Below are 14,282 nucleotides of genomic sequence, written 5' to 3'. Positions count from 1 at the left end.
CTTGTGAGCATTTAGAAGCACTATTTGACAAAATAAGTTACAGTGTATGAAGTGTTAGTATGGGAGACCCAAACACATAGGGCTTTCCTGCTTGACCATGAATTGCATGAAGGCATGCTTAGGAGAGTTGTCCTCTTGACCACAACATGCCACATGTGAGTGTTTCGGTGATAAATTTGTTAGTTTCCTCTATTTAAAACCACACATGCACATTGTTTTGAACATGGTTGATGCCACCAAGCTGTATACAAATACTGCAATATTATATGAAAGTATTGGGATATATGTGAAAAATGTGTGTTTGTCCTCAAAGAACTGGAGCTTCTTTTTACATACCTTATTGTTGATCACTAGAACTTCTTGCTTTTATGTCCTCAAGCTTGTGTATGTAACAATGAGGAAACTGTTTGTCTAGAAACTTATTTTCACTGGGGCTTATAAATTCCTTTGCCCTGCAATTTGTCCTTAGTTTATAAAGTAAGATTCTCTCTTTTCTCCTTGCCCACTCACTTCTCTCTTTGAGGAATCGTGCATATTTTCAAACATTCTTGTATGTTTTCTCAGCTTTGGAATCTTGCCATTAGAAACCCCTAGCCCGGGAGATGGATCCTATTTACAAAACTGCACAAATTCTTCTTCAGTAATTGATGTGCCACCTCCAGGAGCCCCTTCCAAGAAGGTACCTTGCATTCAAGGGTGTGCATGTGAGATTGAAGGCAAGGAAATATAAAAATCTGGATAATTGTTCTAAAAAGTCACAAGAAGAAAACTTTAGTTTTGTCAAAGCAACTTGATGGGTGTTCAGTTTCTGTGTATTTGCTCTCCAGTCAGGGGCATCAGCTTCTGGGGGCCAAAGCATGGAGCGGCTCCAGTGGCTGGCTTCTTCTCTTTCTCCTGCTGCCGTGGAGGGGAAGGAGGGTTGAAGCATCCTCCCACCAATAGCAGTGCCGGCCATTGAAGCCATGCAGCTGCTGCTTTGGCTCCACCCTTGGCTTCTCCCGGCATTCCAATGTCATGCACATGACGCCGGGGTATGTGGCATCACGCACGTGACATTGCCCCCCTGCCCCCCCCCGTCACCCTTGCAAGCTGGCGCCCCGTCTCCAATTATTTTGCAGGCAAACTCTCTACCACAGAGAGAAGTGGTAGACACTGTCTGATTGCTTCATCTCCGATACAATAACTTTTGCAGACAATATCTTTGAATGCTAACATCGGCAAATATTTCTTTTATTTTCTAGGGTAGTCTTTACAACTATATCTTGTGCAATGTTGTTATAAAAGTTACCACCATTGTCTCCTATTGTTAATGTCTGTTAAATGTATTAGTTGCTTTATTTGCCAAAGTCTGGTCATTGTCCAGTACTTCTACTACATAAAATGGGTGCTTTTCCATAGACTGGTGTGGAAGTTAATGGACAGTTGAATCAGGCATTAGTATTTTCATTGACTATTTCTCAGCCCCAAGGTTGGCCACAAGTATTGAGATGGTTAGCAAATTTCAGTCTTCCTAAAAAGGTGCATTAATTCAAAGTAACTTTGCTTTGTCTGTTTCCTGGTTTAGAGATAATGTATGTGATAAATTTAAGTTTCACCACCCAAAAAAAAATCTCACTGGAATTAATAGTGCACAGGATTGTGCACAGTTGCCCTGATCTAGTGAATATAGTGTGGAAATAGGTTTTCTTGGGTTGCACTGGGTCTGCCTATGGTGTGAGGAAAAGGGAAAGACTTTGCCTAGGAATGTGACAGGATAGCCAACTGGTGTTTAGAAATACATGCCATTTTCGGTTAATCAGGCAGTTCTCTGGATCACATAATGACTGGATATTATTATTATTATTATTATTATTATTATTATTATTATTATTATTATTAATATTTTAGCAGATAACTCCTCCTAGCTTTATGAGTTGTAAGTAGCAATACCAGTGGTTTTTAATAACACTGTCATAGGTCTGATGTGCTGTTTTTTCCACATATAGACTGTCACCAGAATAAGCCAAGCTGGAACAAAATCAGTCTTCTCACAAAGCGGAAATAGTCGGGAAGTAACGCCAATCCTTGTTGCACAAACACAGAGTTCAGGCCCACAGACAAGGTATGAAATGTCTTCCTACGCCTGGATCATGATTTTATTTATTTATAAACATTTTATATGTTTCATAGAATAAAATTATATATGTAGCTTACTTAAAAAATAATAAAAGTATCGTATTCAATAACATTTCCTAAAAACTAGTTTAAAGCAAACATACATAAATAAAAATCAAGTTGAGTCCAGGAAAACTTATCTCTTCTTCACAGTGTACCTGAGGGAAGGCATTTCAGAAGGTGAGTCCTATAATTGAGACGGCCCACTTCTGCATTGTAACCAAGTGACAATTCACTGGTCATGAAACTACCTGCAGGATCTCCACAGAAGATCCTAAAGCTCAGCTTGAGCTGTACTGGGGGAGGCAGCCTGCCAGGTATCCTGGACCTAAGTTGTATACTTGAGGATGGCATGGAGGTGACAAAGTAGACCCTCTTCACCGCCAATTATATACCAATTATAGGCACAATTATTCGCTCTATGTATGTTGACTTGCTCACACAATAAGGCCCAGCTATGTCACAACTTGTTTTATTGCCTGGAGCCCCCTAGTAAACCAGGGGCTGTCCAACCATAACAGTGCTAGAGAGAGCACTCGGGTATCATTGGTCCACAATGCCTAACCAGTCCATAGTGAGACTAGGGCCTTGCCTTGGCAGACTTGCTGGTATTGTCTTCTTGTTCCTAGGTAATTGTTTCTCTCCATCGTTTTCTTTTGTTGTTGTCATACTGCCCACATTTCTACTTAGACATTAGAATGTCTAAGTAGAAGAGTGGGGTGGGCGCATACCATCCGTGCCCTAATTTCCACAAGGAGTTGTTAACGGTTGCACTAAGAAGTTTTGTTTATTCTCTCTTCAGTACAACCCCTCAGGTATTGAGCCCAACCATTGCTGCTCCACCTAATGTGCTGCCTCGAAGAAGTTCACGCCTATTCTCTAGTGATAGTTCTACAACAAAGGTAAATGGGACTCCAGCTGCTGTGATGCCCTTGGTGATCAGATATCTCATATGGGGATGGAGAGCAGTTGGAGAATCCGTATGTTGCAATAGTATCATGAGGAATTAACAAGGGCCAACAGGAAAAGCAGAAACGTTTAAGAGGGCTACAAATCTAATTAGAACACAAACAAATTTATTTCGGCGTAGAATCTGCTTCAAGTAGACTGTGGACCATGAAACCATGTGCCATAATAAATATGGCAGACTTTAAGGATTCCCTGGTTTTGCTGCAAAACAGATTATCATGGTAAACTATGAAAACAATACCATTACAGAGAATACTTTGCTTCTTCGGTTATAAAGATCATAGAGGTCTGGCCTTTTCTGCTACTCCATCTGTTCCTCCATCCCTGGTCATAGCTGGTTAACCTCTTGTTTTGGATTTTTACCCTTATTCCCTGATGGGGAAGATCACATCTAGAAAGCATGTATTCAAGCCATACTTGCAAATGTTCTGCAAACAGTTCTACTTTCTGCCAGTATTCCTAAACTCATGGGTTTTTCTACCATTATCCAGAGTCATGCATTTCTTTTCTTTGTTGAGCAGCTCATATTGGGTGAGAACTGCTTAGTATGCAGAACTGAACTCAAATACTCCTTTTCGTGCAGCTTTTCCCAGTGGAGATGAGAGCAAAGGGCACAATAATAGAAGCTGGATGCAAAGCTTTTGTGGGCATCACAGACCCTATTGGTCACCTGGTTAATACTGCTATATAAATGTGTCATCATTTTTGGTATCTTGTATTCAGTAATATATATATGTACTGCACAAAATCGCAGGCTAGTCCAAAGACATCATACTTAAAATGTGACTTAAGTTTCTTCCAAACCCCTGTGTGCTGATGCTTAGTTTGATGGCTGCTCCCTCATTCTTGCACACTGTGTTCTGGATAGCAGATAGGTCACTCGAGAGCTCTTCTTTATGATAGGAGGTTGGGTTGGATTGCCTTTTCTCCCCTCCAGTTTAGTGATTCAAATTCCAGAAAGAACAGTACATCTAGATTTCTGTCCCTGAATATTCTGCTTTGCTTTTGGTTTTGGTTGCAGGGTAACGAGTTCTTAAATATATTTGTTCTTTTCTCGTAGGAAAATAGTAAAAAGTTAAAAATGAAGTTTCCGCCCAAAATTGCAAACCGAAAGACAAAGTGTAAAACCAATAAGGGAGGGATCACACAGCCAAACATTAATGACAGTTTGGAAATCACCAAACTTGATTCGTCCATCATTTCAGAAGGAAAGATTGCCTCCGTAACACCACAAATCCAGGCATTCACGTTACAGAAAGCAGCAGCAGGTGTGTGGACTGTTCCTAAGAATTCATTTGTAGTAGTAAAGCCATTCCAAAGGCTGGGGGTGGAGAATAAGACAAAAACAAGGGGGGAAATGCAGTTAGAATCATGGCAAAATAGTGTGCATTTAAAACCATTTTCCTTTCTGATACTGTTAGAATGATGTCCAAGTTCATTATACTCTCCCAGTGAAAGAGAATTCTGTAATAGCAGGGAAATAATCAAGAATGCTTCTTTGTACCTACTGCAATTTTTGGCAGACATATAGAATAATCCAGTTAGCACTTGGTTGTAATGTGTAACTTTGGCTCAGAGTCAGGATTTGAATCTAGGTCCTAGTCAGCACCTTGTTCATTAGACCACATACTGGCATTTTATTTATTTTCTATTTCTCATTTTGGCTTCTTGAGAATATGTTCCGTTTTTGAAACTATAGGGCTTTTAGGCTGGTACTTTCTTAATCTCCTTTGTTCTCCTGTGTATTTATTGCATTTTTCTCCTAGAAGGTTTGATGAGCCTTCTCCGTGACATGGGGAAAGGTTATTTAGCCTTGTGTTCTTACAACTGTAAAGAAGCAATTCATATACTGAGTCATTTGCCTTCTCACCACTACAACACGGGCTGGGTACTGTGCCATATTGGAAGAGCTTACTTTGAGCTTGCGGAATATATGCAGGTGAGCATGATGTGGAATGCTTCTATTCTGTGCTGCATGTCTGCCAATGTACTGTACAAAAAAGTGCTCCCCCATATATTTTCAAGATCACTTAACATAGATTTGGATTACTCTCTCATCTTTGAACTATGCAACATCAGTTCCTAGTTTAAGGCGGCCTCTGCATAGTTAGTGCCTTTCGTGGGACCCTCTCCTACATACAATTCCCCAAGCGGGCTTAACAGCAACAGGGCTTCTCTGGTGCTGGGCAGCCTATATGCTCGCTCTATTAGAGTAGATTTAAACTTGTGGTCATGTATTAACATATGAGAAGGCAGCATCTTCTGTGCATGTATGGAAGGGTTGTCACACAGAAGATGGATCAAATTTGTTAATTTTTGCTCTAGAGGGCAGGACTAATGGATGGAAAGATTTCAGCTAAGTATTAGGGAAAACTACATGTAGGTAAGATCTGCAACAGTATGTCTTGGGAGGTGGAGGTCAAGGCAGAATGGATAACTGTCAGGGACACTGCCATGGTTACATCCTGCATTGTGCAGAAGGACCTCCAAGGTCTCTGTGATTCTAAGAAATAAAACCCTTATGAGAAGCCATATGGAAGAATTGTGCACACACAATTATCATCCAAATGTGATCATGCAGAAAGTCTTTTAATTCATGTTGTTGAAATGCCACTTGTTAATTTCTCTCGTAGGCTGAGAGGATATTCTCTGAAGTAAGAAGGATTGAAAACTACCGAGTGGAAGGGATGGAAATCTACTCAACAACACTGTGGCATTTGCAGAAGGATGTGGCTCTTTCGGTGCTTTCAAAAGACTTAACTGATATGGATAAAAATTCACCAGAGGTATCATCATGGTCATTTTGTTGTGGCATTTTTAAAAACACACTTCAGTCTCTGATTCACCTCTTGATTGTGGAAAAAGTAAATTAGAGGTTGACATTTTTTAAAAAATCAAGTATCCACAAAGGTGTTGTCATGTAAACAGGCACTTGAGCACCTGTTAAATCCAGACTTGTTGCACTCTGTCTTTTCCATTGCACTCTGTCTTTTCTCCTCAAAAAACGGGAGAAAAATACTATTGTATGTCTTCTACCATTTTGCTTTTCTTTCTTCCAGGCATGGTGTGCGGCAGGAAATTGCTTCAGTTTGCAACGGGAACATGACATTGCCATCAAGTTCTTTCAGAGAGCTATACAAGTTGATCCAAATTATGCCTACGCCTACACTCTCTTAGGGCATGAATTTGTGTTGACAGAGGAACTTGAGAAAGCATTAGCCTGCTTTAGGAATGCAATTAGAATGAATCCTCGGCACTATAATGCCTGGTAAGATATACTTCTAATTAGTTAAAGACCAGGAGTGGGAGAAGGAGAGAATGAAGAAGCAAAAAATGTATGAGTTACAATATCCCCAAGGATAAAAAATTAGGTGTCTACTTGCAGTCTCTTTGGGATCCCTCTTTTTGTCTCCAACTTTACCTACCCCTGACTTGCATCCAGTTGACATGCATCTGTCCTGACATAGTTGCCTCTGAAAATGGCTGTGGCATTGTTAGGGTTCCATACCACTGCCAGGAGCACGTGAAAGGTTCGTTATGCCATTCTCCCCCAGTTATACATTCTCAAATGTGTAAAGCTCAAAACATTAAGCAAAAAGCCTTAAACAATAAAACAGTCAATAATAATAATTATAATTAATTGGCATGAAACCACCATATAAATTTAAAACTGAGCATCCTCAAGCAATCTTTATCTCTGGAAACTCAAAAGGGTTCGGCTTTGACAAACATTTCCTATGTGAGATGTTGGAGAGAACAGGGAACACCTCTGTATCAGCACTGCACCTCCCTTGGGGCTCCCAAGCAGTTGCTTGAAGCATAATCTTATGCATTGTGCAATACACCTTAGATGCCACTGCACTATAAAATATATAACCATATCTCCCCACTTATGTGAGGGTTGCTGCTGTGCTACATTTTATTTGACAAAATGACTTACAAAATATTATATTATTGGTAATAGGATGGAACTCTTACCATGTCAAAGCAGTTCTGAGCAGCTGCCATGGTTTATAGGCTTATAAAGAGTAGGGAGAGAAAACCTTAACTTGGATTGTAACAGGGAGAGTGTATTTGAACTAGACAGTGCTGAAACAATCATATAAAGGCTTTGCTTCAAAATAGGGAAGTAGAATATTAACATATTGTGTAGATGCTGTTACAGTTATGAAATCTTTTTCATTTTACCTGTGTTGCTCAAAGTCAACCACTCAATTAATGTTGTGCACTTACACTCTCAGCCTATAGAAAGTGTCCTTCCTAATAATATACAAGCTTGGTGCCTAATACAGTCTTGTTTTAAAATTGCTAGGTATGGGTTGGGAATGATTTACTACAAACAGGAGAAATTCAGCCTTGCAGAAATGCATTTCCAGAAAGCACTTCATATCAACCCTCAGAGCTCTGTCTTGTTGTGCCACATTGGAGTTGTAAGTAAATCATGCTTCATTCTGCCCCTGGCCTGAACATAGACATTGGCAAATCCAAACAATGAGCAAGCACTGTCTTTTTAAAACAAACAAATAAATAAATCATTTCTTTTTCAGGTTCAGCATGCCCTGAAGAAATCTGAAAAGGCTTTGGATACTTTGAACAAAGCTATTAATATTGATCCCAAGAACCCCCTCTGCAAATTCCATAGAGCCTCAGTATTATTTGCAAATGAGAAGTATAAGGTGAGCAATTTGCAATGAGGTTGAACTGCACTTTTGAGTTTCTTGGACAGCAACATTTTGTGTTTCCTTTGAAAGCTTGGACACACTCTACAGCCATTGCATAACACCTGCAGGGCAATCCTAAACATGTTAATTTAGGAGTAAGTTCCTATGAATTTGTTGGGTTTTTTCTTTAATAAATTCTGTGGGCTCTGGGGTCTGTTCTTATCTAATTGCCGCCTCATACAAGTTGTGTTCCACAGTATCAGTAGATCTCGCTTTATCTAATGGTTCCTTCCCCAGTCATATTGCTTATAGCAAGTGTTTATGGTATAATATGATTCCTAGTTTGGGAGAAAGGGAGAATGGATATATTGAATTAGTCTGGATCATTTAATCCTTCTAAACAAAATATGCTGACCATCTACAAGCTGGCACTAAATTATTTGACGCTCACACAGTCATGTGCCTCAAAACGCTCCCAGCTGTTCATATAACCCACCTTCCTTTTTGTTGTAATTATACCAGCTCTCTTGCCCTGGTTGCTGTCTATTTCTTGAACCTTGTTATACTTCTGTCATCCCGTTTTGGGGAGGAGAGATCTGTCTTTCCCCACTCTGTTCAGTATCTATTAATTTCCTGCATTCCCTGGTCCCTTGTGGGTGTGTTTCAGGTGGCTAGGTACACATGAAACCAAAAGCCTTGGTGTTTTCTAGCAAATAATAATATTGCAAATTCTACGCCCATAGAAAATACATGTGTCAAACAATTAACTAGGATTGCCAGAAGAAATATTTATTTGTATTGTACCAAAGGTTTTTGTTTTTTAGTCATTTAGTCGTGTCCGACTCTTCGTGACCAAAGGTATCAACTCTAATATTGTTATATCATTTTACTGTTGTTAGCTGCTTGGAGCACGGCTTCGGCTGGGGAGGGTGGGATATAAATAAAATTATTATTATTATTATTATTAATTATTATTAGGTTCATAATCCTCAGAAAAAACTGCTCAATGGTTTGGGGTCTTTTTTGGTCATTTCAGTATGCTTTACAAGAACTTGAAGAACTGAAGCAAATTGTTCCCAAAGAGTCTCTTGTTTACTTCTTAATAGGAAAGGTAAGAACCAGCCTGAGAATAACCTTCTGAATTACAGCTGTAAGATGGGTTCCCTTGCATTTTCTGATTCAAAGAAAAGCAAGGCGATTGTTGAGGATTATGGGAAGGGCTTTGCTATACAGGTTTGTGCTCATAGATTATGCTGCACCAGGCTTCAACAATAGGGGTGCCATAAGGCAAATATGATGAGTGACTAGCCTTCCTGCCAACTTTGAAGCTGCAGAATGGGGCAATGACCATCCTGGCAATTGCGTGCCAATCTCCACCCTCTCTTCACCTCCAAAGATGGAAGGGAAGTTGTAATTTTGACAGCTGTGCTGCCAAGGAACCTGGGGCATCTTGGCCAAGTGGGACCAAACTGACCCCCCCCCAAAAAAAAACAACAACACTGAAGCAGTGGAACAATGTGGAATCCTTGATTGCCACTGTACAAAGAGAGAGGCTTGTGAAGAGGTTTGCTAGGCAGGGGGCTGGTGACTATAATTTTTGGCTTAGCTAGCAAGGCAAGCCTCAAAATGTGGATCTCTGCACACAGGGTCCCTAAAATAGTTGGATGGTTGTTTCTGTCCAGAAAGGGTTGGAGTTAGCATACAGCTTGAGTTCTGTTGTAGAAGGCACTCCATGGCCAGCTTGAGTCTTGGGAGACAAAGCTGCATCTGCAATATCTCAGAACTGCAAACTTGTTCAGCCCCATAAGGAACAGGTTGAACATTGTTGCCTGGATGGACAAATCACCCTCCAATAGCAACTCTTGACATTTATGTAGAGCTCTAGATATTCCCATTTGGTAGAGGCAAGCAATTGCTGCATACATTTAATTTATTGACTTACATTGGAGTTGATGATTGTTGTTTCGCTAGGTTTATAAAAAGTTGGGGCAGACCCATCTCGCACTGATGAACTTTTCCTGGGCAATGGATTTGGATCCCAAAGGAGCCAACAACCAGATCAAAGAGGCCATTGACAAGCGGTACCTTCCAGATGATGAAGAGCCTGTAACACAAGAGGAGCAGATCAGTGAATGTTGCCCATATGAGTCAGGCAGGTCTTCTTGATGTTTCCCCCCCCCCTTTGAAGCAAATGGAGAGGCTTCTTGTTTAGATAACTTGAAAGCGTTGTAATTGCAGTGGTCTTAGCACTTAGCATGGCTGTTACTTCATGCAACATGGAGTCTAAAATGCCATTTTCCAACTTTTTATTCAGTTTTTTAAAAAGCAATTTGCGGCTCTTATGATTGGAAAGTGATACTTATAAATAAATGAGCATAAATAAGCCTAAACCAAATGAGGAGGCTGGAGTCTCAAGGGGAGCAGACATGCTGACATTCCTGGTACATAACTGCCATTTTGCTTACTTCCATACAGTACCCTTGCTATTTCTGCCATCCTCCTCTCGGCCACTGTTATTTAAAACAAATGCATAGTATGGATGTATTTGTGCAAATTATAGCTTTTACATAAGGCCACAGATGAAAATGAGCTGTGTTGGGTCAGCTCCAGAATATGTTTGCAGTCTCGGACCTTTTCCCCCCCTCCCCCTGTGGTGTAAATGTATGGAGTTCTGGACTAGGACCAGAGAGACCCAGGTTCAAATTCTCCCTCAGCCATGAAGTTTGCTGGGTAGCCTTGGAGTCAGTTACTATTGTTCAGTCTAAGTCACAGGGGTGTAATAAAGGGCGAGCAGTGTATGTTGTGTCTTGAGCTACTTTAAGGAAAGGTGGGCTGTAAATGTAAAAAAATGAATGAATGAATGGCCTCAACTGGATAATGTATATGAAATACTTTTAACAACTAAATACTAAATGCTTGGCTTAAATGCTAAATTGTTTCTGCTATTAGCATCACAAACTGACTGAAAGTTTTATAGGTAGTGCAGGCCATGTCCACATAGAGACTGAGAGTGTGGAAACTGAATTGTGGACATCTCAGGCAGGAGCAGTTTGCTTATGGAGAGGTACTGTATGGTGCTCTTGAGCCTTGCAAGGGGAGGGCAGGTTGGCAAGTAAAAAAAGAGATAATATGTGGTGTACATAATAAAATAATATATCCCATAAATTGGATTGGAACATACTATTTAAGGTCTGCTATAGAATGGTCTGTTCATACAAGATTTTGCCCCTACTTTGTGAAATGTGCAAGAATTCTAGAAATGGCTTAATTTGTTTGTGTATTTTGTTTTTCTTCCAAAAGTTGGCACAGATGAGTCCCAGGCAAGCAGCATGACTGACGCGGATGACACACAGCTCCATGCAGTAGAAAGTGATGAATTTTAACCTCAGAAGGTGGATTCTGAGCTTGGATGTGTGTCTGACTGATACTGTTGGATTCTTCCCTTCTCCTCCTGCCACAGAAACAGCATCATTCTCATGCTCCACCGACACCCCAGGCACATCATTCATCAGATTTTAATTGACACAGAATTAATGGAAATGCATTTTTGGGTCATTATTTGACTCTTTGGCTCTTTCATCTTTATAAACATGATTCTTTGAGGAGGAAAGACTTTTTTTTTAAACCTCCTTTTTGTTGAGAAACCTATCATGGAAAAAAGATTTGCTATATGGGAGCTGAGAGATGTGGGAAAGTAACTGATGAAGCAGTTTCTTGCTCCTTCCCCAGAAATGTGTCTTAGTTTTGGCTCTTTCCTCTTCAGTAAGCAGAGACCATTTCCACGTTCTTCAGAGACAAGTGTGGAAGTACAGGACTGGAATGTGTTAAAGACATTTCTGAATACTATTAGAGTGTAACTTAAATGCCAGAGAATGTAAATGACCTTAAAAACAACAGTGTCTCCTGTGAACAAACACATTACAGAATATATAAAGCCCAGCGTCCCTGCTTTTAGATTTGTCAATCTGCCAGGATAGAGACTTCCATAAAATACTTTAGTATTCTACCCAGGAGTTAACGTTACCAAACTAACTTCTACAACATCATTTGCTGGTATTTGTAGGCAACACAAATCCATAACAGGATGTTGGTTGCTTGTCAGGTGCTCCTTGCAATTGCACCTGGCAGTTGGGAATATAAAAATGCTATCGCAGTTGTAAACTCCTAGAGAAAATAAGTGTGTAGATTTGCAGTGTTGAAAGAATGCAATGAAATATATCCACAACAACAGAATGCCAAGAAGACAATGGAAGCCTTAATCCAATCAAAACCTTACACTGGTGGTGCACCCCCCACCTGTTTGCGGCAGTATCCCCTTCAAAACTATTTTGTAAAGTGTTGTCTGAATGAACAGATGCAAAAAAAAAATATTGTGCAATTATCTGTCTCCTTTTTGTTTTTTGTTTGGTTTTTTTTTTTTAATCCTGTAAGTTTGAGTACTTCCGATGTCTTGTAGGAATTTAGACCCCAGGAGGCTATTTCTGTGAGGAAGGATGCTAGGCTGTGTTAAAGAAGCCAAAATTTTCCTCCTTTGTAGCACTCCTGCAACAAAGGTTGGATGGCCTTTGTGCAGTGACCATCAAGAAAGTGTATGATAACCTTACAGTTTTAAAGAGCAAATTATGCACAATAAAATGGTTTAAATTTCACAGAAATGTATTGTGATCAGTTTCCACATCTTTTAAAGGCTTCAGCATATATTTTCGAGGGCCTTTGTTGTATTTGTAACTAATGAGCTCAATTCCTGAACAGACCTGCAGGAGTCAGGCAGACGGCAATGGTCCTTATGTAGCCAAAGCAGCACCGTCCATACAAAAGAGGAAGGTGCATTAGCAGGTTTGAGGGGACCCCAAGGTTTGCAAGGTTAAAAAACAAGTAGCTTCAAGAAAAACCAAATAAAGGGATGACCTAACAGCAGCCCGGTAAGGACAGAACATGCTCATTTAGGCGCACTGTAGGAGATAGACTGAGGAGGAACAAAGTGGTAGGAATCCACAATTCTCCACACTGGAACTTTTTGTTGCAAGCTCCGCTTGTACTTTACTGTGCTCATTTTTTAAAGGTTTTAAGACTCCAATTCGATACCCTCTTACCCTGGGGTAAGTCCCAATTAACTCAATAGGATTCAGTCGTTAGTTTTGTTTTAGAAGTAGGCGTGGAGATTGTAGAAAGTTACAATGGCTATGCAGAAGTTGATCTTTTCAGAAATACTTTTTAAAATGTGAGGTCATCTGTTACATTTTCCATTTAATGAGTGGTTCTATTTTGAAAATAAGTTGTTCATTAGATCATCTGCTATGACTGCTGGGACAGGAGTGCTTTCACATATCACAAAATAAGGTCAGCAGACTGGCTTACTGGCTGAAAAAAAGTGGAGCAAAATTGACAATTGGATGAATAACAAGCAATTAAGTTTTCCAGAGGAAATTTTTGTTAGCCAAAGCCCACCCTGCCTCATTTTATTTTTTCAAATGTAAAATGTTTATTTGTTGAATGAGGATTCTTGGTTACCTTCTTTTTTATTGCATTACATGTTTGAATTCATGTTTCACAATAGCCTATATTCAATCATTGCTGCTAATTTAGCCTAGTCCAGTGACTTCAGCCTTCAGTTAGATTCCTAGTGCGAAAGAGGAGCCTAGTGCAAAAAGAGGAGTATGCATGTCCAGCAACCTTGTAATACTACATGTATACCCCAGACTTGTATTTTAGGTACAATTTCTCTGTAGATGCTCATGCTGCTTCTGCTGCAATATTATGGGAGTCATATGTGAACAGCACAGTCGCCATCTCCTTAGAGAATATGTTCCAATTCCCTGAATAAGCAGAGTTATGCTATTGCCCAGGTGCTCTATGCAGAAGCCTTAATTTTAAACTTTCATTAAGCATTGCTTCTGAGTTCAGAGGTAGCACATAAGGCCACTCTATCTGAAAAGCACTTCATATTCTTGCTGCTTTCTTCCTTGTTACACATTATAGACCTGGAATAGTATTTCATTAAGAAATGGCTACAAAAGGGTTGGAGCCTCCAAATCCTGCATGATGTCAGTAAACAGCAGCTTGTGCACTGTCTCAACAGAGTGGTGCATGCTCTGGTTATCTCCCGCTTAGACTACCGCAATGCGCTCTGTGTGGGGCTACGTTTGAAGGTGACTCAGAAACTACAATTAATCCAGAATGTGCCAGCTAGACTGGTGACTAGGAGTGACCAGTGGGACCATATAACTCTGGTCCTAAAAGATCTCTCTTGACTCCCAGTACATTTCTGAGCACTATCCAAAGTGTTGGTGCTAACCTTGAAAGCCCTAAACTGCCTTGGCTTGTATACCCAAAGTAACACCTCCCCCGCCATCATTCAGCCCGGTCACTGAGGTCCAGCTCCGAGGGCCTTCTGGCGGTTCCTTCACTGCGAGAAGTAAAGTTATATGAAACCAGGTAGAGGGCTTTCCTGGTAGTGGCCCCCTCCCTGTGGAACGCCCTCCCATGAGATGTCAAAAG

The 14,282-nt window shown here is 40.3% G+C and overlaps 1 protein-coding gene across 4 annotated transcripts in view; it reads left to right on the top strand.

Moving 5' to 3' along the window:
• CDC27 (cell division cycle 27) overlaps positions 1-12,439 on the top strand; it is a 33,972-nt gene extending 21,533 nt beyond the window's left edge. Inside the window, exons 8-20 of one of the 4 annotated variants that reach the window (XM_083471635.1) lie at positions 565-679; positions 1,986-2,101; positions 2,957-3,056; positions 4,184-4,391; positions 4,893-5,062; positions 5,757-5,909; positions 6,183-6,391; positions 7,436-7,553; positions 7,671-7,799; positions 8,821-8,895; positions 9,756-9,940; positions 10,766-10,848; positions 11,085-12,439. In XM_083471635.1, the coding sequence (XP_083327761.1) occupies positions 565-679; positions 1,986-2,101; positions 2,957-3,056; positions 4,184-4,391; positions 4,893-5,062; positions 5,757-5,909; positions 6,183-6,391; positions 7,436-7,553; positions 7,671-7,799; positions 8,821-8,895; positions 9,756-9,940; positions 10,766-10,848; positions 11,085-11,167 (1,744 nt within the window). In that variant the 3' untranslated portion in view covers positions 11,168-12,439. Of the gene's footprint in view, positions 1-564; positions 680-1,985; positions 2,102-2,956; positions 3,057-4,183; positions 4,392-4,889; positions 5,063-5,756; positions 5,910-6,182; positions 6,392-7,435; positions 7,554-7,670; positions 7,800-8,820; positions 8,896-9,755; positions 9,941-10,765; positions 10,849-11,084 lie in introns of all 4 variants that reach the window. The other 3 variants (XM_083471634.1, XM_083471637.1, XM_083471636.1) reach the window with 3 other exon arrangements.
• The last annotated feature ends 1,843 nt before the right edge of the window (positions 12,440-14,282 follow it).

Source organism: Podarcis liolepis (genome assembly GCF_965112155.1).
Source record: "Podarcis liolepis genome assembly, chromosome: 13".
NCBI classification, from domain to species: Eukaryota; Metazoa; Chordata; class Lepidosauria; order Squamata; family Lacertidae; genus Podarcis; species Podarcis liolepis.
This window is presented reverse-complemented; position numbering and strand designations above follow the sequence as displayed.